The following is a 24,746-nucleotide window of genomic DNA, read 5'->3' on the forward strand; positions in this document are numbered from 1 at the left end:
CATAGCAATGCGGATGGTTTGAGCAGGCTAATTTGAATTCTGCGTTTGGGGGTCCCGCCTAAATTTTAGGGTTACTAGTGTTAATTTTATTAAGCGAAGAAGATCCCCTCTCGTTTAGCAGGATTCCCTCCATGATTGCTGAATTTGTCAGCAGGATTTTGCTTCAGAAATTGGCATAGTGAAATGCAGCATTTTTTTGTTTCTGCACTTATGTTGTTGTTGTTTTTTTTGAAGCCTAGCGAGTCTAAAGTGAGAGCCAATGCACGTCATCTCGGCGCAGAGCCGTGTTGTGGGGTTCATTTTGCAGTTGCCTGTCCTTGTTGGATGTTTTGGGGCGGTGACATCAATGCACAGGTGGTCGCTGCGAGCCAAGACATCAATCCCCCCCTGACCAGCAGCCATTCTCTTCCTGCCTAGCGGTTATCAGCGCTAGACAGTCGAGACTTTTGGGGCCATGGAGGCGCTGTAAAGAACGGCGGGTTGCACAACAAGACTGCCACCTTGCCACCTGATTACGACAAGGGGTGCAAGACGCGCACCTGCACCTCTCCGTGCTGCAGCTGCGAGGCGTTCAAAGAAGCGACCTTTGCGCTGGAACCCGCCGCCTTCCTCCAGCCCCTTCGACATGGTGACGGGACGAATTCGGTGTGTGGACAATGATTCCAGAGTTCCTCAACGCGGGGCTGATTTGACACGCCTGGAGAAGCTACCGCGGGAAGACTTATTTTTGTGCTTCTCAAGGTTTGGAGTGGCTCGGAACAATGAGCGACGCGCGATCGACAACGTCGATTTTCCGGAACGGCACCACCTTCAACACCGTCGCTTGGGCTTCGGAATGTGTGTGCCTTTGTGTCTGTAAACTGGTCTTCAGAGCAGCTGCGAGTTGGTGATGTGTAAACGAACAGCCGCCGCGTCGTGGACGGGCGGATCGAGTGTATAAAAACTGTGGTTGTGCGATTGTTGGACGCACTTCTCTTGAGCAGTCATGTTAGACTGGTTCACTTCTTTCATGCAGTCCTGTTGGACTAATACTCTTTTTCTCAAGCAGTCATGTTAGACTGAGTTAATTTTCTGTAAATAAACCCCTTTTTCCTCGTTCTCGATGAGAAGCAGTTCTTCACTTCTTCAACGATCTCAGCGTAAATAAGTTGGACGACGGCATGGGCCAGCTACCTTCGAATTCATGCCGTACTCCAATCTTGGCAAAGGACCACGGACGAAGGGATTGAGCCCCCAATCCTGACAGCACGTACATAGCCCAAAGCCAAAGAGCTTCACTGCTTGGCATTTACCTTCTTTCGCAATAAACATTTGTCCCTCGTTCTGTCCCCCCGCAACTACATAAGTTTATTCGTGATTTTTTTTATTTCCATCATGAAGCGTTCCCAAACGTCAGGCCCAAGTGCGAGTATGAGACACACCGACATCTTGCATTTCTATGGAAGGAATAAAACAGGTAGGAAAGACGCTAAGTAAAGGGCATCTCTGCAAAACTACACACAGTATGCCAAAACACAGAAAAACAGTGCACGTACATTCCTACCTAAACAATGGAGACCTACAGCGGAATTAATATGCGCAAATATATTGCTTCATTCATTTTTAATTATATTACCAAAATTAGCTTTTTGAATGCACCAGAAGAAGTTGTGCATTCAGATGAAAAAGACAAAGAAGGGTCAGCATACATATGTTGCACCAGCCTGCTAAGAACAAACTTTAAAGTGCAATTTCTTTTTTCGTCATGCTTCTCTTCACTGATTAACACTTTTTACGGAAAAGTGCAGACTCGTTAGGACTTAAAAACGCACAACTGCTGATGTGAAATCATCAGCATGTAATTTGCAGCATATATGGCTTAGCCAAATTTAAAGCTTTCACTAGAATCATGACATCAACTATGCTGTCGCTACAAAGCTCCTCTTTGCGGAAGAAGGTTGTAAATATATTCCCTCAAGTTTCTCTAGTGCTTCGAAAAGGAACTTGGACGGATACAGCAATCCTCCCCTGTCACAAATTTCGTGAATTTTGAGACTGCTACTGACACTAGAGTTTTGCAAAAGAAGAGAGCGGCAGTCCTCACATTTCTTGCGAGCAAAAAATTTCTGCGCTACATACCCCTGCCATATATAACGGATGAGGCGGTCACCGCTCCTTTCCTCCACATAAGCCCGGTGCTCTGCCGGAGTATTGTTTAGCCTTTGCTCTACCAGCGCAAGATTTCCAGCTTCAACTAACTCGTCAATTGTGACGCAACGTCCCCTTCCTTGTCAGAATTATCCGGTGAGTGAAGTAGCAATAGCAAATGTTTACTGACCTCTGTGTTCCCTGTTTACATTGCCTTCGCCAAGATATAAGAAGGCAATTCACTACAATAAAAAATTGAGGCGGCGTTGGGTGATCGTTGGATCCGCACGACTACCTCACAAGAACTTCTCCAACTTTTATTGGCTTAGTCTAGATGTCAATAGGTATTTAAAACCCTCTCCTTCCAAGTATTCTAACAGAGCCAAAGTGCTGCACAATGTCACACGGAGCCCATCTGCCATCGACTGGCTCAAGCCGCAAAGTCCTTTTGCAATGGAAAGCATATTTAGCGCTAGCGAACAGGGACAGAAGGGAGACGACACCACAATGCGCTAACTTCAACAACTTGATTTTCAGGAAGCACCCACCTATTTAACCCATGCACAGGTAAATAGGCGGGTGTTTCCTGACAATCAAGTTAAAGTTAGCCCACTGTGGTGTCGTCTCGCTTCTGTCCTTGTTCGCTGGCGCTAAATATGCTTTCCAAGTCGGTCCACCAACACGCCCAACAAATGGCAATCCTTTTGCATGTGACTCCCAACGAGACAGAAACTCGAGGAATTCCTTCAGAACCCTTCAGAGCAAGCACATGGCAAGCACGCTGCAACTGGCTGCAACACCACAGAACGCAACACACGGAGAATGCGTCCATACAGCCCGTGCGACTGCAGCGCCGCCGCATACATCCGGGACCTGTCTACGCTCCTGGCTTCAAAGCGGTGCGTGGCGCGCTGCGCCGTCTGAACACACTGCCCCTATCTAGTACACTGCAGCATGGCTAGGGCGGCTAGCACGGCTGCTCGGCGGTCAGTCATCATTCAGCACCACCACGCTGCGGAGCGTCCGTCTAATGGAGGGTGCCTTGAGCCCCCCTTGTTCACGAACCCGGGTGGATCGTGACAATCTCAGCCTGTTTATAAATCCAACATTCGACAGCCGCTACCAAGCGAAGACGGTAAATGTTATAAGCTGCGGCATGTTACTGGCATAACGGCTGCATGCACGTCTTTCGTCATTAGTGATCTGCCTCGTCTGGTTGTGTAATGACGTGTTGCTTGAAAAAGATGTGCTAGCAAGCATGAAAATTCATCGCTGGAACTGATCACAGTCTGTTTGGAAACTACCCATGAAAGCAGATTAACCCTGCAGCCTCTTGGCATGGGCACTGGTGAGTAAAAAAAAGCATTGCTTCGCATTTTCAACTTTCAATTTCTTTGTGTGCAAGGCGGAAAAAGCAGATTCCTGTAGTAATTTCTTAAAAGTGAGAAATAATAATTATAATGTTATTTCTATTTAAAGCCAATTCAAATAAGGCTTTTGTTATTTTGCCACGTTGCTAAAATTCCTAAGACTGAGTACAGCATAAATAATAGTTCTGGCTCTTTCTGCATAAATGATACACTGCAATAAGTTCACTGCACATTAGTGGAAATGTGCTTCCAGTGGTACAATAGGATTAATTCAAATCAAATCAAAATTTGATTTCATCTCTCAACAAAGAGAGAAAGGGGGTGGCTGGAAAAAGCTTCATTACTGCAGCTTGACAAAGCCCAGCCCCCTATGGTACAATTCGACAGTGTGCAGCAGTAGTATAGGTACATAACAACATAAGTCCAGGCACTTTACAGGAAATGTGAAGAAAAATAAATAAATGATAACAAGGACGTAGAGGCAGTAATTTTTTTTGTGCAGAACAACAACAACAACAAAAAATAAATAAAGGTACATATGAAATAATTTTTGAAAAATAAGCTGTGGCAATGCAGCTAAAAAAAATGGAAACAAAATTGAATACATCAGACACATCAAACTCAATATACATAGACGACATATGCATATGTGCATACATACATATATACACAAACAGTAATACTAATGTATACTAATACCAATGTATGTACTAATATGTATACAATAATCAGATACAAGTACAGAAATCACACAGCGGGATTTTGCGAGAGGAAATAAGTGAAAAAAGAACGAGATGACATAGTATCCGGATTTAATCCACTCGTAGTTAGGGTGTTTAGTAGATCAGCTATGCGGTAGGATACAGATTGCTGTCCATAATTAGTGCGACAAAAGTTTGTTAACCAAATGTCGGCATGTCTCGTGTTATAGGGAATTTCGCGACGATTTAGGTTAAACAAATTTACATCATCAACATTTCCCCTTCTCAACGTTGTTCTGTGCATGCATGCTAGACGAAATGAATAAATGAATTCAACCCGCATTATTTTGTATTCGGAAAAATATTTAGACGTGGTGTTCCTTGGAGGAAAGATTAGCTACAGCACGAATTGCTCGTTTTTGACATAATTTCAGTTTAGCGCTGTTTTGTTTTGGTGTTGTTGCCCAGACTAGGTGACAATAATTTAGTGTAGAAAGAAAAAGTGAGTTACATACAGTTCGTTTCACAGTGGTAGGCAAGACATGTAGGTGTCTGTGTAACCAGCCCATTATCCTGTTTTACTTTCCGCAAAGAGATTCCATATGTTCGTTCCAAAGCAGATTTTCTGAAAATATAACTCCTAGTGTTTTAACGTCGTTTAAAATTTTAATTTCCTCGCTTTTTAAATACAACCGTCTTCAAGATTTAGGGCCTTATGCTTTGGGCGAAACATGATCGCTTGCGTTTTTTTAGCATTAATTCTTAAATAAGTTCTATCACACCAGTTTGCAACATCCTGGAGCATAATGTTTGCATAACTGACGAGAGTGTCCGGATTTGTGCCCCTGAAAAAAATGGTGGTGTCGTCTGCATAGCCTATCCATTTGATATTTTCAGTGTTCGAAAAAAGATCATTCATGTAAACAATGAAAAGGAGTGGTCCGAGAATGCTCCCTTGTGGCACACCATGCAAGATAGGTTTTATGTTTTGATTTTGAATGATTATGGCAAACATACTGAGACCGATCTTGCAGGTACGAAGACAAAAGCTCGTTTGCATGACCACATACTCCGTGTTGTTCAAGCTTAGCTAAAAGTGTAATATGATGAACAGTATCGAATGCTTTCCTGAAATCTAAATATATACCTAAGACCAGTTCTTTTGTGTTAGTAAAGCCAATTCCGTTGATTTGCCTTTGAGAAAACCATACTGTGATGTCAAAATGAGCAAGTGTTTGTCTAAGAAACCATACAATTGCTTGTGTAGGATATTTTCCTAAGCCCTTCGAAAAGACAGACAAAATGGAAATTTGCCTAAAATTATTTGGGTCGTTTTTATTTCCACCTTAGTGGATTGCTACCACTTTTGCAATCTGCATCTCTTTCAGAAAGCAGCTCTTTTCTAAGCATAAGTTGTAGATTTCAACCAAAATGGGCGCAATTATGTCTATAACGAATTTCACTGGCCTAACTTGCACATCATTTACATCACGTGATTTGGAATTTTTTAGGCTATAAAACAAATTTTAACTTCATTCTCACTTGTAGGAAAAAACACCATACTGCCAGAAAATTATGCTGTTTTATGAATTGAGGGTATGCTTGTTCTGTTGCAACTTGTAGGCTCTCCAACAGCTATGAAATGATCATTCAAAACATTTGAAAGATCTGCTGCGTGGGCAACGAGGTTGTTCACAACCATGCTGTTAACATGAGAAAAATTGGTCTGTTTTATAAGACTGTTTAGTCGCTTCCAGAACAGAGCAGAGTTGCTCACCACATCGTTAAAATAGGCTTGGTAATACTCTTTTTTCGCGGCATTTAGTTTAGCGTTGAGCTTATTTCTAAACACCTTGAAGGCCTTAAGTTTGTCAATGTCTTTAGTTTTCACAAATTCCCAGCACATGCGGTTTTTCAAATTTATCGCTTGTAAAGGGAAGTGTTTATCCAAGGTTTTCGAGAGTTCTTACATTTACATTTGATACATAATAAAGTTACTGTTTATTACCTAGTGTGTGGCAAAAAATTTCATCTAGTTGATGCTTCACCAAGCACAGCCCATGTAAGGACACCATTAAAAGAAATGCACACTCAAAACTGTGTTGTGTGTTTGTGTGCTTTCCTATCATGGAGAATTTTGTGCACTGTTCTGAGTCATACGGGAATCATAAACTCGCACACATTTCCACCATAGTAAATGATGCTTTCTTTTCTTTCTGCTCCAGCCTCCCAAGACGCTGCTCATATTTGTTCACCCCTTTGGACTCTGTTGTCTCTGGATGCACAAGTCGACAGTGAATGTGTCACCACTGGCCAGAATCCTTGCAAGGTATGTTTCTGAACACTTCACCTAAATCGTGTTTTGTTCATTTATTGGACTACCTTTTGTTTCTCCATTTCTTGCTTGCATGTTTGTCATGGCTTCATCATTTCTCTTTTTAGGAAGATGGACAAAAGATATTATTGGTCTGCAAACTGCCCATGTCAAGCCATAAGAAGCTCAACAGTCACCATAATGACAACAGGTCCTCTTGAACTACGTGCCTCACAATAAAATGGTTGCAAGTTTACCAGACAGAGGGTTGTGAGCCCTAACAAGAAAGCAGCAGTCTACAGTTTTGTATCGTACCGAGCAGGAATGCTAAAACTTTACATACAAGCTTACTTGCCTTTAAGGGTGTTTTATGATAATTGGAGAAGTAACATCTTTAGTCCCAACTTGTTTCTTTTCTAGTCATTATAGCCATGATGACCAGAACAGAAACAATATAGCAAGATTGACGGGCATTACCACCAAGTATCACATAGTCCCTCACAACATTACTTTGTTACATGAAAATATGCAAAAAAATATAAAACCTTCAAAGACTCTCAATGCAATTTTGAGGAAATGATACTCGTATTGATTGAAACTGGCAGTTACTCTTTATTTTATTATTTTATTCTTTACTAAAGTACCCTCAGGGCCATATGACACTAAAGGAGGGAGCGGTTACAAAGCAGTAAACAAACAAACAAGTGCAGTGAGTTCTGGTAACCTAATGATTCTCTAGATTATACAATGTTAGCTAATATATTGCAAAAAAGTTGATGACCACGATACTTGAGGGAAGGCGGTTACATTCCTGAGAGGTACGGGGGATGAAAGATTGAAAGACAGACTTCATGTAACATAAATCAATTCCTACCTTACTGCGATGATTGACGGGGTTTGAAATGTGCTGAGGCCGCAATATGAAGTCATCATGAAATGTGGTGTGATGGAAAATTTCATGAAATAGCGAAAGAGGGGGATTGGAGACTTCGTGTTCAGTTTGCTAGTGGAATAAGTGCTAGGTTAGTTTTCATTGAGGTTATACTCGTGGTATGGTCAAAATTGGAAAGGATGAAACAAGTGGAGTTATATTGTACTAGTTCAAGTGAAGTAATAAGATCAACGCAACTGGAATACCATATTGCATATATATATTAAAGTTTCGAGTGTATTAGTCTGCTAAAGCTGTAGCTTTAAAGTAGACTATGCTTTAGAAAAGTTGTACCTGTCTACCCAAGCATGTGATTACCATTTTTATTGACATACTCTATATTAATGGTCCAATTGAAGTTATTTGTAATGTGTATACCAAGATATTTATGTGGCATGACTGTTAAGATGGTAAGTGCGAGGATTAGAATTAGATCTGGATAGATGCATTATTTTACATTTAACTACCAAAGGCTTATATGTATACATTGCATGAAATCAATGACTAGGCTAGCCCTGCATCATAAGAATAGCTAGAAAAAACAAGTTCACACAACCGGCTTACTCCACACTTGTCAAACACAATAAATTACTAAAAACAATTTTTCCTTCTCTTCGAACAGCAGATGACAAACGTGAGCGCAGTGTGTTCTCAAAAAGTTTTTGAAATATATTCGGAGTAAGTTTGGTGTAACATTCAGCCAATCAGCTTTGGGCGAGCAAGGGAAACCTCAGTATGGGAACTTCTCTTCGGCACAACCCTCACAAATATGTTTGTGTGTTGAAATGTTGGCTCCAGGCTGAGGCTTCCCTTGCTTACCTCTGTTACTCACTTGAAATGTTCATCTCCATGCAACCTCTTTGCCTTGTCTCAATACACAAACCGAGATGTTTTTCTAACGTGAAACCGTACATTACATTTTCAAAGGCTCCGTAAGGATTAATTTGGCTTACTTAAATGCTTGTTTAGTGTCCTTGTTTATTCAGACAGTGTTTGCAGAGGTCCTTGTAAGCACTGTTGTCTCTATAACGTTCCTCACTTTCGTACGAGTACTCCACTTGTGTCAAAGCTTTAACTGCCGCACCTGAACACTAAGTGTGCAGCAGAAGTAACGAGCAAACAATATTTGGTGTAAAATTTAGCATAACATTGTTTCCCCCTACAGTTCATTCCGTTCACCAATGTGTTGTTAAAACAACGGGACATTGCAGCTCGAGCTTATCTTGCTGACAGTAGATCTTTGCTGAACACTTCTTATGATTCTGTTTTTAATCTAGCTGAAAGCTTCGAATGCAGACAATATGCATATAGTATGAAACACATCAAGCTGCACTGTACGCAACACAAGTACGAAGGTAGCCCAGCAAAAATGTTGACTGAACCTTCATTCTCCCTGCTTTAGTGACACGCAGAACACGATGATAAAACTTCGCTTGATATAAGCTTTCAATTCCATTAAATAGGTGACTATCTGTGTTTCTGTATGTTGTAAACTTGGTGATAACAGCATTCAGTCCACCTGACCTGTACGAAAACTGTGAGCATGTACTGTTTCATTCACCATTTACAATAAACAATGTAAGCTTGTTTGGAGTGCTTTTTGCCAGTTGAAGCCCATTGGTCTCCTGGTGACATAATAAAGATATCTGTAGTCATGTTAGAGTACCATACACACGAATACCAACCAGAAAGCGGTAACAAAATGCCCAAGACCAGTGAGCGAGCAGCACGACAAGCCCCATCAGCCGCTACCGTAGCAGCCATATTGCTCGCTACGTAATGATGATGATATTAGTTGTACCTTACCAGCACCATCTCTTGGTCGCATACTTTACTTCACAACACCACCGCTACTGTTATTTCCATTGCACTGTGGAAGGTACAGTTTCCCTTCTCTAAATTTATATTGATGTTCTGTGGAGCAATCTGGGAGCAGCGAAGGCGGCACAGCCCATTCGTGTTTCGGAAGGTGGCGCAGCTGATAGCTATGGGCGCAGCCCATTCGTGTTCGGAGGGGTGGAAGAGCGACAGGAGTGAGGCGTGCAGAGAAGGCTGGAAAATGAGCGCACGGCGGCTGTTGGGGCAGCGTGCCATAGTTCGTCATCGTCATCATCAAAAACATGTATTGGTCTCTGCAAGATCATTTGTAGTAGTCCGTCAGGGTCTTCTTGGACGCTCTTAACTAGGTTTAGATTCATGGGGCCCTTTGTCCAGAGCTCCAACGACCTCAGCTGCCCTGCATGCTCGCTGCACGAGACCAATTAGTTCCTCGCCATGGTCGCTGGCCAGCAGTGCCTCGTCTTCTTTTTTCTTTTCAAGAATTTTATGTATTTATGATTATTTATCTTCAAATACTGCAGCCCTATTCAAGATTTCACATTTCATTACCTTTCGGCATGGACACCCAGCAGCCAGACTTCATCGCATAACTGATAATGCGGCATCGAGACATTGTAGTAAATAGGTTATTTCACCATGGAAAACCTACAAAAGTCGACAGTGCAGCAGCTTCTTAATGTTATAACTGATATATTGTTAAAACCGGTATCGTTACAAGTGGGTTTGACTGTACTAACAATAGGTGTATCGTACTTATTGGCATGAAGTGCCGCTGCCATCTAACTATGTGTACTATCTCCCTTATCACTCCCAACAGGGACACTGGGTAAAATCTCAGCTTCAAGCAAGTCAGGTTGACCTTGACCAATTCTACAAGTCGTTTAACCCACACCTATTGTGTTCAGGTATACGAGGTCCTTTCCCTTCTCTTCCTTTTTTGCTGCACAGCACACTGAAGTGGCGAGTTTTACATTAAATGTTTTCCGGAAGTCATGTACCATAACCAGTGACATTGCTGGCAGTGCATTTGTTTTTGAGGCATTTATGCATGTGACCTTGATTCTCGAGCAGGATGGGCAGGGCTCCCTTGAGAGCACAGTCTTTTGTTTGAAATTTTGGCGTTTTTTGTGCTGTGTAGCAATCCAATTCGCTGCAGATCCGATTGTCAGCACATGATCTACACACCGCACTTGTCTGTTTGCAATGCCCAAACCTGGTGTAGGGCCCTTTAAGATGACGGTATGGTATCACATATTTCTTTAAAAAGCCATAGCAGGCTCAGCACTACCTAAGAATGGGGTAGAGCCCTTTGTGAAAGGTAATTCAATGAAAGAGTGCCTTATTTCAAAAGCATGTATGGTGGTATAGAGTGTATATAAAAACATACCATCCGTTTGAGAAATTGGCATGATACCTCTTGGTTCAGTGGCTCAGATGAACCTTTCAGAGGTTCCTTTTTTCCCCTTTCATTTACATTTCATCTCAAGATTTGAATTATTGCACGGATTGTATCCTGTACTGAAATCAACTTGCCTGATCATCATGAAAGACATAGCAGTTTATTAAAATCTTTTTACAAATGGTGCAGCGAGTTCAACTAAACTTTCTTTCTGAACAGCAATGCACAGTACAGCTTCATCAAGGGAACAGGAATAAAGAAAGGCTGCAGCCCTTTATATGGGCAGAGTAGATCACATAATCAAAGTCTAAAAAAATGACAATGACACCATGTTCACAGTGCATTTTCTCATTTCCTTGCCTCATTGTTGCCATTCATCCAGGCTCCCATACCCAATGCCATGCCAGGGGCTGTACCAGGGTCGATGCCATATGACCCTCCACCACCCTACTCGCCAACTGCTCCGAACCAGTGTCGGACCGCACAGCCCGTGGAGCACCCGTCACGGCTGTATCCAGCTCCTGGCCAGCTATACCCTGTGCCAGCTCCAGGACCATACCCAATGGCCTCATACCCACAGCAGCCAGGCCTGCCGCAGCAGACTGTGTACCACGTCCCAGATGCCTTTGACGCTGGGGCCCGCTTCACGCACAGCGAGCCTACCATTCCAGTAAGCTGGCATTCTCATATGCTTGTTTAGTTATTTTATTTGCTGCTCTGTAACTTAAGCAGGTCAGTTTGGCAAAGAATGAGAGCATTGTGTGGAGATTGTGAGACAGATGTTGCGGCTGTTTTTTCACTGGTTTGCACAGTACAGTCGACTTCCATTTATTCAACATCAGTTGACTCACCCTGTTGGTTCTATTGAGCACATTCAAAAATTTTGATAATTCCCCAAACTTTCTTCTTCGGAGGATTAAGCTAGCTATTTCAAATATTATTGTATCAAAAGGTCAGATGACTAGAAAGTAATGAGTGCTGCTGATGGGTGGATTATAAGCGCAACAAATCTTGTCAAACGTACCAGTAGGGGTATTTTCTCTTAAATGTTGCAGAGCATGCACCACCAATGCTCCTAGCAATGCACATTCAATACAAAAAAAAATGAAGGAAATGCTTCACAAATAGAGCACAGGTGAACTCTGGAGGACAACGCAGAAGAGAGGATCCCCGCAGTTGGCGCAGCGGCTATGGCGCCATGCAGCTCAGCATGAGGTCACAGGTTGGATTCCTGGTGACAGCAGTCACATACGAACAGGAGCAGTATGCACTCTTGGGATGCATGTTAAGGAACCATAGGTAGTTAAAATTCATCTGGATGACTCCACTGTGGTACCTCTCGGCGCCCCTTATTTTGGAAATATAAACTCCATCAACCCTCTAGCACAGGTGAAGGAAGGAGGGAGAACAATAATGAAACGGCAAATAATCCAAGAGGAAGCATAAACCGTGAACCAGGACTGAATATACAGCTTTGTACCTGGGTTTCTTTAGTCAGAAATATCTTCCAAACCATTATCCCTCTTGGGCTGCACATGGTGTCTGGACAATTCATGTGCAATGATAGTGCCAACTAGGCATTGCAATTTATGTTGAGACTTTAAAGGGACACTAAAGGCTAATATTAAGTCATGCTCAAGTGACAGATTAATGCTCAAGAAAGTCTAAGGCGTCAATATTATAGAAAACAGTTGTTTAGTAAGCGAGAAATTGAGCTGTAGGGCACAATTTGAGACTACTGAGACATTCAAGTGGCTAGCCTGATGACGTATCGACTTCTCATTATAACTCTGTCGCTAGTACACAACCACTCATAATAAAAAGGTCATTGCATTGCATTATAAGATGGAGAAGAATGCTACTTATCCACTTCTATTTGATTCTTAGAAAAAAAGCTTTTTGGCGTTACCCTTGACAACGGGGCAGGTTGTAGGAAGTTTTCGTTTTTGCTCGTTTCTGCACTGCCCGGACATTCATGTGCCAGTAGTTTTGTTATCGCACAGTGCTGTGCTGGTTTTGCTGGCTCTCAAAACTTGTGCAGACTGCAAGTAGTAGAGAATAAAGCCTATTGTGACGAGCGTCTTGAGATTGTATTTATGATCTTTATGCGAATGCTTTCCTTAACTCTTTCGCACTGTCGGCTCTGTCTTGGGTCGGTTTCTGACTGCGTTCTTGCGCAATAAACCACAGCACTGGCTGTTGGGTGCTGTTTTACTCACTGACGGAAGTAAAGGGCGGTGATGGCGTACACGACATCGTGACTTCCCGCTCGGGGGCGGGCGATTTCAATTACACTAGAAGTATGCGGACCCTTCAGATGCAAATTTCTCTTAAATGAAGCCTTTTCTATGCACAAAACAAGCACTGTGAGGTTTCTGGAATGGTATTTTAGCAGTGTACATTGACTTAACATTTGCCTTTAGTGTCCCTTTCTGGACAGTCGGTATAACGTCCACTTAAGAGCACAAGTCCTGCTTGTCATTGTAAGCTCTTTAAAACTAATAAATGTTTGTTAGAAGTTTCTTTGTCTGCAAGTTTTGAACTCATTGTTTAATTTGAACAGCAGGTAATTTGAAATAATTTCACGGGTCCTGACAAGGTGGAATTAACAAAAGTCACCTGTATTCATGTGAGCGTCAAGTATATGAAGTTGGTAAGATATTTTCATTATGTGCAAGCGTGCTGGCATACTATTGCTAATTTCTGTTTTCTCTAGATGGCTTGTTTTGTTGTTATATTCTTGTACATCCTTATTTCATGTTATACCATAATTAGAGATGATGCATTTTTTTTTATTGTTGAGAGCTCTGTGCGACAGTGCTCAGTTAACTGCTGATCTGTTTAATTTATTCGTGTGTAGCATACATACTCTTCATGAGTTTTTAACTTGATGTGATGCAGAGTACAGCACTAGTTTATTTATTTTATTTATTTATATACTCGCAGGACCACCAGGGTATTACAGAGAGGAGTGGTTAGCACTTGAACAACATAGAAATGGTGTTTCACAATGAAGACTCCTTGGGATTGCTGGCGATTGAGACGGGGAGGTGGTTCCAGTCAGGGGCAGTTTTCGGTATGAAGGAATTTGTGCACTGATTTGTGCGGCGGCTGGGCACATGTACTTTCAAAGTTTGATTAATGCAAGAGGAAACATATTTAAGGACAGTGACAAGCTCACATTTTAGCTTTGGACTATGGTAGAAGATTTTATGAAAGAGGCACAGTCGAGCACCTTTCCGTCTAATTGCTAAGTCGGGTAGTTCGAGAGAATGCTTGAGTGCTGACACACTTGCATTGCGGGCGCAGTTGCGCACAGTAAAATGGGCACATTGATTTGGAATTGATTGAAGGGAAGAAGATAGGGTAGGAACAGGTATCCCAAATACATGAGCCATATTCGAGTTTTGACCTGGTAAACGTTTTGTAGAGAGTTAGTTTTAAAGAGCTCGGAGTGGAGGAGAAATTACGTTGAATGAAACCGAGGCTACGATTATCATTATTAATTACGTAGTCAGTGTGCATTTTCCATGAGAGGCTATTCGTAATACGGATATCAAGGTATCCAAGGTATAAGAGTTAACTGAATTTAAGGGTACACTGTTAAGAACGTATGGGTAAAGATCCAAGAGGCTACCTGAGCGTGACATTCTCGTAGCTTGCATTTACTGATATTGAGCAGCATCAACCACGTGAAACACCAATGTGAGACATTGTTATATTTGAAGGAAGACCATTAGGGTTGGTTAGTTCACGGTAAATAAGTCATCAGCATATAATCTGATATATGAGACTTCATTAGACAAATCATTAATAAAAACAAGAAATCACAATAATCTCAGTACTGAGCCCTGTGGTACTCGAGACATGACAGAAGAAACGAGTGACTTCGTCATTAGCAGAAACAAATTGGGTGCGAAAGGTTAGAAAACTTTCAATCCATTTTAGCACATTCGAGTTTTTAATAGAAGAAGGTGGTGTGAGACAGTGTCGAAAGCTTTGCGTAAGTCAAGATAAATGCAGCCAATAAAGCATCTTTTAATTTTTTATCTTCCTTTACATGATCATAACATCTCTTGGCCTTAGATTTAAGCTGCCTTCACACAGTGCATTCAAAATACAACCTCTCTCTTTTAAGTTTTTAAGTTGTGTATCGTATATAGTTGACTTCTACTTGTACAACTGCATTAGTTGAAGAGGTGGGTGCATGGCAAACCACATGTTTTTAGTTGGGTGATAAATTTTCAATCAATAATTTTAATTACTTTAGTGTGTGTGTTAAAATTGTGGAATTGAAGATATTGAGTGCTGAAGGCATGCTTACTCAGTAGAAATCCCGAGTCTAGCACTTGCTTCGAGGCTGTTTAACCCCTATCCTATGGTAAAATGCATTAGAAATCCGTGTACTGAGTGCTTGAGGTATTTCAGGACGCAGCTTTAGGTCACGTGTGCTTATTGGAGCTCTCATGTGCAAAGAGCTCCAAGCACATGGCCTACTCAGTTCTACCGTAACTGAAACTCAATCTTCGGTTCCTGGGCTGCGTGACATCATCAAAGAGAAACTCTCCTCCAAGGCCTGCACTGCGAGCTGTGCCCCTCCAGCACCATCGGCCTCATATGCTCAAGTTGCGGCCATGCAACAAGCCTTCACTCAGACAGTGCTGCCTGCCCCTAGTACTGCTCATAATCTCCTTGCGTCTCTAGCACCCTGTACACCGGCCCCTGCAGTTTACCCTACCTGGCGTTCACCCCGCCCAATTTGTTATTGTGGTATACGTGGTCATATGTCGCGGTTTTGTCAAAAACGCCAGCAGGACAAACGCCGTGGCTATGATGCCCACGAAAGAGACCCGTTGCTTCCTCCGGGTCACTGCCCGCTTTGGCCTGCACCACGCTTCTTATCTCCACCTCCCAATCCCAAAGCACCTCGCAACTACCATACAGGGCGCCATTGCTCTCCCTCCCCTCTCCGACACTGGACATTGCCCCTGCAACTAGCCGCTCACACCCCTGACTACCGATCGGAAAACTAGATTGTGCAGTTTTTGGAGGGAAAGCTGTATGGTTCCCACAGACAATTTCACCAGAGTGCCCGGCCAATACTTTGATTGTGTCTTTAGAAGGTGTGACAGTTCAAGCATTGATTGATATGGGAGCTGCTATTTGCATTATCTACGCTGACTTGTGCTCTCGTCTATGCAAGGTTACTATGTCTTACAATGGACCTCTTCTACATGGTGCAAATGATGTTGTCATTTGGCCATCGGCACAAAGTACCATTTGAGTGTCCATTGATGGGATACACTTCCATATTCAGTTAGCAGTGCTGACTGTTTGTGTTCACATGCTTATTCTAGAGTGGAACTTTCTTTCTTCCGCGTCTGCTTTCATCTCGTGACGACAATGCCTCGTTCATTTGAAAACGCCAACAATTCAGACGACGTGTACCAGTCAAGCCTTAGCTTAAAGGGACACTAAAGGCAAATAATAAGTCGATGCAGATTGCTTAAATACCATTCCAGAAACCTCGCGATGCTTGTTTTGTGCCAAGAAAAGACTTAGTTTACGAGAAAATTACATCTGAAGGGTCCGAATACCCTTTTCGAAATTCAAGTTTCCAGCCACTTAACCAGGCGAGTGGTGACATTGCATACGCCATCACCACCCTTTGCTCCCATCGGTGCGTAAAACGGCACCCGACACACAGCGGTACCATGTCAAGACGGAGTGGTGGATTCGCCGCTGCAGCTGTTCTTTGGTCAAGCAGCGTAGACAGTTCAGGCATCCTGTGACATCACATGGAAGTTGAATTCTCTACTATTTGCAATTTGTGCGAGATTCGCTAGCCAGCAAAGCCAGAGTAGCACTACACGATAATGAAACTACTAAAACGTGAAAGCGTGGGCAGTGCGGAGTTCAGCGAAAACAAAACTTTTCGACCGCCCGCATCATTGTCAAGGGTCCTTTCAACGAGTTCTATTTTTAAAAATTGTATAGAACTGGACAAGTAGCATTTTATTTTGTCTCATAGTACAATACATGGATGTTTTTTGCAATGAGTGTTCAGTACTAATGACAGAATTTAACTGAGGAGTGCTTTCTTCATTGGGCAAGTATGTACTTAAATGTCCAAGGGGAGTCTAATAATGTCCTGCATTTACCTCAATTTCTAGATTATTCAGGCTCTGTTTGCAATAATATTGACGCCTTAGAGATTCTCAAGCACCAATTTATGACTGTAGCTTGCCTTAATATTTGCCTTTAGTGTCCCATTAAGAACTGCTGACGATGGTGTGGTGCGACCTGGTGACGAGTAACTTCTTGCAGTTAACTCTGACATTAATGAGGACGTTCTAGTTGTGCTGTCAACCCATTGCCCATCCAAAGGGATTGCACTAGCACTCAGCCTTGTTCGCTTCACCAAGGGCATGGCCACTTTGGCTACACTGAACCCAACCAATGAGCCCATATTGCTTTCTAAAGGTGTCGTCATGTGCGTCATTGACACTCAATCTTTCCCTGTGCTTGCCTTGAATACTGAAGTTCGACAACCACCAACAGCTATAGATGCGGTTTCCTACTTCCATTCTTACTAGTGCAATCAGCACCGATCTGATGCCACAGCAGACGGAGAAGTTACTGGCATTGTTGTCGAAGCATAAAGCCTCCTTTGATGTGCGTTCTCCGCTTCCGGGGCAGACTTCTACGACAGCTCATCGCATACACACAGATGGAACTTCTTTTGTGCGTCGTTGACCATATTGAGTCTCTTACGCCGAACATCAGATCGACACCCACATTGCCGACATGCTGAAATGAAGCATCATCCATCCCTCCTCGAGCTCTTGGTCGTCACCTGTCATTTTGTTGTGCAAGAAATACAGGCCAGTACTTTTTTGTGTAGGTTACCATGCTTTCAACAAAATAACCCAAAAAGATGTATATTCATTGCCTTGAATCGATGATGCGCTAGATTCATTACAAGGCACAGAGTATCTCTCCAGCCTTGATCTACGCTCCGGTTACTGGCAGATCCCCTTGCACAAAGCCGACAAGAAAAAAAGTGCCGTTGCCACACCCGATGCACTTTATTAATTTAACTTAATGCCTTTCGGCTTATTTAACGCTCCCACAGTATTTGAGCCAATGATTGACACTGTACTACGGGTTCTAAAGTGGAGAACTTGTTTATGCTACCTGGACGACATAGTCATATTGTGGGCCTTTGCTTATTCCACAAGGTTTATCACTCCAACCACGTGCTCAAGAATCAACTTATAACCCCACCTTTCTATGTTTCATCCCATTCTGAGCACAGATATAAAGTTGCTGTCCCATCCTACCGAACGAACAAGTATCATGATTCTTTTTTACCCCGCACAAGTGTCGACTGGAACCACCTTCCTGCTTCTATCACTCAGATCACAGATACTTACATCTTCATTCAAAACAGCAGTCTACCATGCTATCGCTTAACGTCCCCCCCCCCCTTTTATACCGTTGTCTGCATATTAGCTTTGTTATGTACTACTCCTTTCTGTAGTACCCTTGGGCCTTAAAGGTATGTATAATAGATAAATAAATGAATAAATAAATAAATTAATTAATAATTTTCGTCAAGCCTCCATCAGCACTTGCAGTGCCTCAACAAGGTCGTGACATGTCTCTCAGCTGCTGGCCTTCAGCTGAATACAAAAAAATTCCACTTTGCCAGTAAAACCATTAAAGTACTCGGACGCCTCGTCAGCAAGGAGGGCATTCGACCTGACTCCGATAAGATTACCGCTGTTCTCTGCTTCCCCAGACTTTAACGAGCCAAAGACTTGCATAGCTTCCTTGGTATCGCTTCGTATTTCCAGCACTTCTGCATACCTTTGTCATCATAGCAATGACACTCCATCAACTCTTTCTGGCGCTCCCTTCGTATGGTCGAACGAATGCCAAACTGCTTTTGACATCCTCAAGTGTGCACTCACGTCCAAACCTGTGCTTTGTCATTTCGACTCCACCGCACCCACTCTTCTACATGCTGACTTTAGTGGCCATGGTATCAGCGCTATTCTTCTGCAACGGCGGGAAAATTCTGAAGAACTTGTGGTCGTATATGCAATTTACACGCTGACAGCTTCAGAGAAAAATTATGTGATTACCAAACAAGAGTGTCTTGTCGTTGTTTGGTACATCCAAAAATTTTGGCCGTATCTGCACTACCGCCACTTTACGATCGTTACTGATCACTACACGTTGTGCTGGTAAGCACCGCTTAAGAATTTATCGGGACGTCTTGGTCAATGGATACTCCATTTACAAGAATACGCCTTCGATGTCACCTACAAGTCTGGAAAAAAAAAAAACGCCAGGGTGCCGATGTTCTCTCTTGCTGTCCCCTACCACCTTCTTCAAATGCTGCTTGCTTACCACTTCTTTCCATGAGCAAATTTCAGGACACGTCTTCTGTAGTTCCTTTGCTCGCAGCTCTCAACCAACTCGCATCTAACCACCCTCATATGTTTGCATCTTGCCAACGTAGTTATGGAACTTCTCCCCATATCTTCCCATCTACCGAATGCGCGGCTCCGTCGGCAGTTGAACATCCAGATCGAAAATTTCTGTACTGATACGCGTTTCATCCTGAAGGGCACCGTTGGGTTCCTCTCATTCTCCGATCACTTCGGGCCCAGATACTGGAGACCTTTTGGGCCCAGATACTGGAGACGTTTCACGATGAGCCCACGGCTGGTCACTTTGGTTAGGATAAAACCTACAAACGCATCTACAGTCGCTTCTCCTGGCTTGGACTTGCGACCATGGTAGCAAAATACGTGGCTTCCATCTCCAGCTGAACTGCTTTCGCAGTCGTTGGTATCGACCTGTATGGACTGCTACCCATATCAGCTGGCAGTAGCTGATGGATACTCACAGCTGTTGACCACTCGACACAGTACGCTGAAACAGCCAGGATACCTTCTGGATCCGTAGTGGAGGTTGCGGACTTTTTCTTGGAAGCCATCCTTTTATGTCGCGGAGCGTCGCGTGTCCTTTTGAGTGACCGTGGCAAGACCTTTCTGTTGACGCTCCTCGACGATGTCCTCCATATGTCCAACACACCCATAAGATGACTTCCAGCTACCACCCTCAACAAACTAATGGTCTCGCAGAGCGCTTTCATTGCATGCTGTCCGACAAGATATCTGACCAAACCAACTAGGATGTCATTCTGCCATTTGTCACTTTCGCATACAATACCGCCATGCAACGCACTACTACGCAGTACTCGCTCTTTTTCCTTGTCTATGACTAACAACTGAGCATTCTCCTCAACGTCTCTTTTTTTGGTGTCCTTGTGTCGTTTTAATTTCGCGCAGTGCCTGGTGTAGCCACCGCACCTGCCTCAACACTGTCACCAGTCAACAAGATCGAAAAACTTGCAATGATGTGTCCCACCATGTCATTTCCTTGCACCTTGGAGACAAAGTGTTGCTGTGGACTCCAGTTCATGCTCCTGGATTGTGCAAAAAGTTTCAATCCCGTATCATCGGGATAGAAACTGTAAACTATTCCCTATTCCGTCACTCCCGTTGCTGTGTCTTTTGACGGCTGCCTACAGCGATTGTGCATGTATTGCGCTTAAAGCCTTTCATACGCTGTTCACTGCCGTAACAAGCAGCCAGGCTGGCCACTGCTGCACGCTGGTGAAGCACTGGGAGCATAATATATTCCCTACATCTTCATCTGTATATATTCATCATCATGGCCAGCATCATGGGCTTGAGCGCATCAATGGCATAGCCAGATGCGACATATATATATATATATATATATCTATATATATATATATATATATATATATATATATATATATATATATAAAATGTGTGAAGGTTGTACGCCAGGCGAAGGCAAACTCCCTAGCACTCCCTGGACAAGAATGCTTTAACAACGAGGATGGACTATTTTTGTTGCCAAAACAACACTTTGGTTAACTTTTGATAAAAGTTTTTCATTGCTAAGACATGTAGCCACTTTGCATCAAATTATGCTGCTATCCTTATGCTATTGACATGTGTACTTGTATATCTCTATCGGGCGAGCATGTTTCACTGCCTAACAAATGTGATCGCACAGCGCGGGACGTGCCTGCAAGTATAGGAAGTTTCTCGAAAGTTATCTATGGTTCTATCCGCTGTCTGTTTTTACCGAACCTTGTGTTTTTTTATTTCATCGCGTGACGCGAATGGTGTAAAACTTTGTGGAAGACACGCAGGTCCCAGCGATTAGTCTGGAACATTCGACGACTGATGTATAAAAGCCGACGCACCTGACCCGCTGATCAGATTTTCGGCGATCGCCGACTGTGTTCGCCGCTATCGTTGGGCTTTAAGTGTAACTTGCTTTTGTGGGCAGAAGTTCGCCCAATAAAACGCTAGTTTCACCATTCACCGTTTTGCTTTCTTCACTGTGACTACCTCATGACATCTGGTGGATGTGCTTCGCGTTCATGTACCGGACGCCCCCACAAAGCCGTGACCCAAGCCCGAAAGCGGAAGGCAACACCAACGTCAACAAGAACCAGCGCGGTAGCCGCAGGCTGCAAGGACTGCCCCCGTAGCACGGACTTTTGCCTGAGACGAGCAGGAAGATTGTCACCAAGTCAACACCAATGGCAGCCCCAGCGCCCCCATCATGCTGCAGCAGCCTAGGGAGCCTCCGACGTTACGCGGTTCAACGTTCAAGGACCCAGATAGCTTGGCTTGAGACGTGTGAGAGGGTCGCTACATTTAACAGCTGGAAGAGCGACGACAAACTGCGACATGGCTTTTTCGCATTGGAAGACGCCGCCAGGACGTGGTTCAAGAACCAAGAAGCAACCTTAACGACCTGGGACCTGTTCCGAAGCGGCTTCCTGCAGACATTCACAAGCGTCGTAAGCCGGGAGCGAGCCCAAATGCTATTAGAAACCCGGGTGCAGCTGCCTAATGAGACCACTGCAATCTTCATGGAGGAAACGAGCCGTCTACTCCGTCACACCAATTCGGAAATGTCAGAAGAGATGAAAGTCCACCTACTCATGCGTGGTGTGAAGGAGGAGCTTTTCGCCGGAATGGTACGAAGCCCACCGAAAACCGTCAACGAGTTTCTTCACGAGGCCACCAGCACCGAAAAGACACTCCAGATGCGGAAGCGGCAATTCAACCGCCACACGAGCTCTACAAACTACGCCGGAGTTCAATCACTGGCCATGGACGATCTAGGTGAGACTATCAGAGCGGTCGTGTGGGAGGAGCTGCAGAAGTTCTACCCAAGGTCGCAGTCTCAAGTGGATTCAATCGCCGAAATTGTCAAAGAAGAGGTTCAGCGATCGCTTGGAGTTCCTGAGGTGCAACCACAATTACCGCAACCCCAGCCAGAAGCGATGACCTACACCGCTGTTGCCCGCCATCAAGGTTCCCCTCCGCGACCACGCCAGGGCCCTGTAACGCTGCTATTTCGTCGTCCACCACCAGCACCCCCACCTTTCGCCCAGCGCAGCTACGTGTGGAAGACGGACATTTGGCGAGCCCCCGACCACCGCCCGCTCTACTATCACTACGAAGAAGCCGGCCATGTGTGCCGCTGATGCCCATACCGCGACTTGGGACTGAGAGGGTTCGCCGTCAACGTGCCGCATCCACAGCTTGGAGGACGCCCGCGTGACATCGCCGGCTACCTCGCTGCTACTCAGTGGAGTCCTCGACGACCCCCCTGTTCGCCATCACCAGGCCGCTACCTGTCGCCGCAGCGCCGACCATACACTGGCCTAGCCCGGGGCTGGTCCATCAGCCCATATCTGGAAATCTAAAAGCAGCAACCGATGGAGCTGTGGTTGCTGTTCGTCGAACTGACGAAGATCCTCCGCCGCCTACGAAGACTACGAAGAGACTATCTCGACGACATAACAACAAAACGCCGCTGTCTCAACGAAGTCTCTAAGCAAAGAATATGCCAACGAAACACTACCTGACGACGCCACGTGCTAGCCACAGATCAACGTAATGTAGCTGTGATCCGATGCCAAGAACTGTAACACAAGACAAAACCACCGACCTCGACGTGTTTCTCGACGTCCACGCAGTCACCGCCTTAGTGGACAGAGGGGCTGATTACTCCATAATGAGCGGACACATCGCCACCCAGTTGAAGAAAGTTAAAGACTCCATGGGAAGACTCTCAAATTCTGACCGCTGGAGGACACCTCATTACGCCGACTGGAATCTGCGCGGCAAGAATTACCGTTCATGACCGGACTTGCCCTGCCACCTTCGTTATCCTTTAACAGTGTTCAAGAGACGTCATTCTCAGGATGGACTTCCTGACCCAACACGGCGCAATCATCAATCTGAAATCGAAATCGATAACGCTGTCGGAAGATCAAGCAATACTGCCGGCGAGTTCTCGTAGTCAGCACGCCTTGAGTGTGCTCGAAGATCAAGTGAGCATCCCACCGTGCACCAGTATGATTTTCGTCGGCACTGAAACACCCGCTGACGTAGAAAGTGTCATTGAGGGTGACCAATGTCTACTGCTCGACCGGGAAATTTGCGTCGCAAGAGGGATCACTCGACTGCACGGAGGGAAAGCGCAAGTGATGCTAACCAACTTCAGCCAGGAATTCAAGCACATCAAGAAGGGCGCGACAATCGCTTACACTGAGGAAATTGTGGAAACCAGCAATGCTTTTGTCCTCTCAGATTCTGCCGCATCTACATCGACGGCCATAGTTCCTGAAGCAGACTTCGACATCAATTCAAGTCTCCCCAGGATCAAGCAGCAGCAGTTCAGGACTCTTCTCCGATGATACAAAGACTGCTTGTCGACGTCATCGAGGATTCGACGAACACCAGTTGCAAAGCATCATGTAATAACCGAAGAGTGCCCTCGATCACTCCGCCAGAGCCCTTACCGAGTTTCGACGCGCGAATGGGAAGCTATAAGCCACCAAGTCGATGAAATGCTGCGCGACGACATCCAGCCGTCGAAAAGCCCGTGGGCATCTCCTGTAGTCTTAGTGAAGAAAAAGGATGGAACCTTGCGTTTCTTCGTCGATTATCGTCGTCTGAACAAGATCATGAAGGACGTATAGCCCCTCCCACGGATAGACGACGCATTGGATCGGCTCTGCAACACTAAACACTTCTCGTCGATAGACCTGAAGTCTCGCTATTGGCAAATAGAAGTCGCCGAAAGAGATTGCGAAAAGACCACCTTCATCACACCAGACGGCCTCACGAGTTCAAGGTTATGCCATTCGGACTGCGCTCGGCGCCTGCAATGTTCCAGCACGTGATGGGCACGGTTTTAGCAGGATTTAAGTGACAGACCTGTCTTGTCTACTTGGATGACGTCGTCGTCTTCGCCAGAAATTTCGATGATCACCTTAGGCGGCTTGCGACAGTACTAGAGGCTATCAAGTCATCAGGGCTCACTCTGAAGCCGGAAAAGGCGGCTTGCGACAGTACTAGAGGCTATCAAGTCATCAGGGCTCACTCTGAAGCCGGAAAAGTCCCACTTTGCTTACGATGAGCTTCTGTTCCTAGGCCACGTAATCAGCAAATCTGGTGTCTGCCCCGACCCGCAAAAGACAGCTGCCATCGCAAAGTTCATCGCAGCCCATTGATAAGAAGGCAGTGCGTAGACTCCTTGGAATGTATGTCTACTACAGGCGCTTTGTCAAGGACTTCTGATGCATTGCTGAGCTGCTGAGACATCTAACGAAATGTGATGTCGAGTTCAAGTGGGAAACACCGCAGGCCAACGCATTTCAAGAATTCAAAAGACGCATGCAGTCGCCACCGGTACTTGCGCACTTCGACGAGGACGCCGATACCGAAATCCACACTGACGCCAGTATAGCCTTGGCCTTGGTGTCGTTCTAGTCCAGTGGAAAAACGGACTTGAACGGCTGGCAGCTTACGCTAGCCAGTCGCTGTCGAAAGCGGAAGGCAATTATTCTACGACTGAGAAGGAATGCCTCGCCATCATTTGGGCTAAAGCAAAATTCCGCCCTTACCTATATGGCAGGCCATTC

General features: G+C 44.5%; 1 protein-coding gene across 2 annotated transcripts in view; it reads left to right on the top strand.

Moving 5' to 3' along the window:
* LOC135907043 (DAZ-associated protein 2-like) overlaps nt 1-24,746 on the top strand; it is a 140,819-nt gene that overhangs the window by 99,943 nt on the left and 16,130 nt on the right. For both annotated transcript variants that reach the window (XM_065438716.2, XM_065438717.2), the window contains one exon: nt 11,064-11,351. In XM_065438716.2, coding sequence (XP_065294788.1) covers nt 11,064-11,351 — 288 coding nt within the window. The remainder of the gene's footprint in view (nt 1-11,063; nt 11,352-24,746) is intronic.

The sequence above is a fragment of the Dermacentor albipictus genome, unplaced genomic scaffold (assembly GCF_038994185.2).
Source record: "Dermacentor albipictus isolate Rhodes 1998 colony unplaced genomic scaffold, USDA_Dalb.pri_finalv2 scaffold_14, whole genome shotgun sequence".
Taxonomy (NCBI): Eukaryota; Metazoa; Arthropoda; class Arachnida; order Ixodida; family Ixodidae; genus Dermacentor; species Dermacentor albipictus.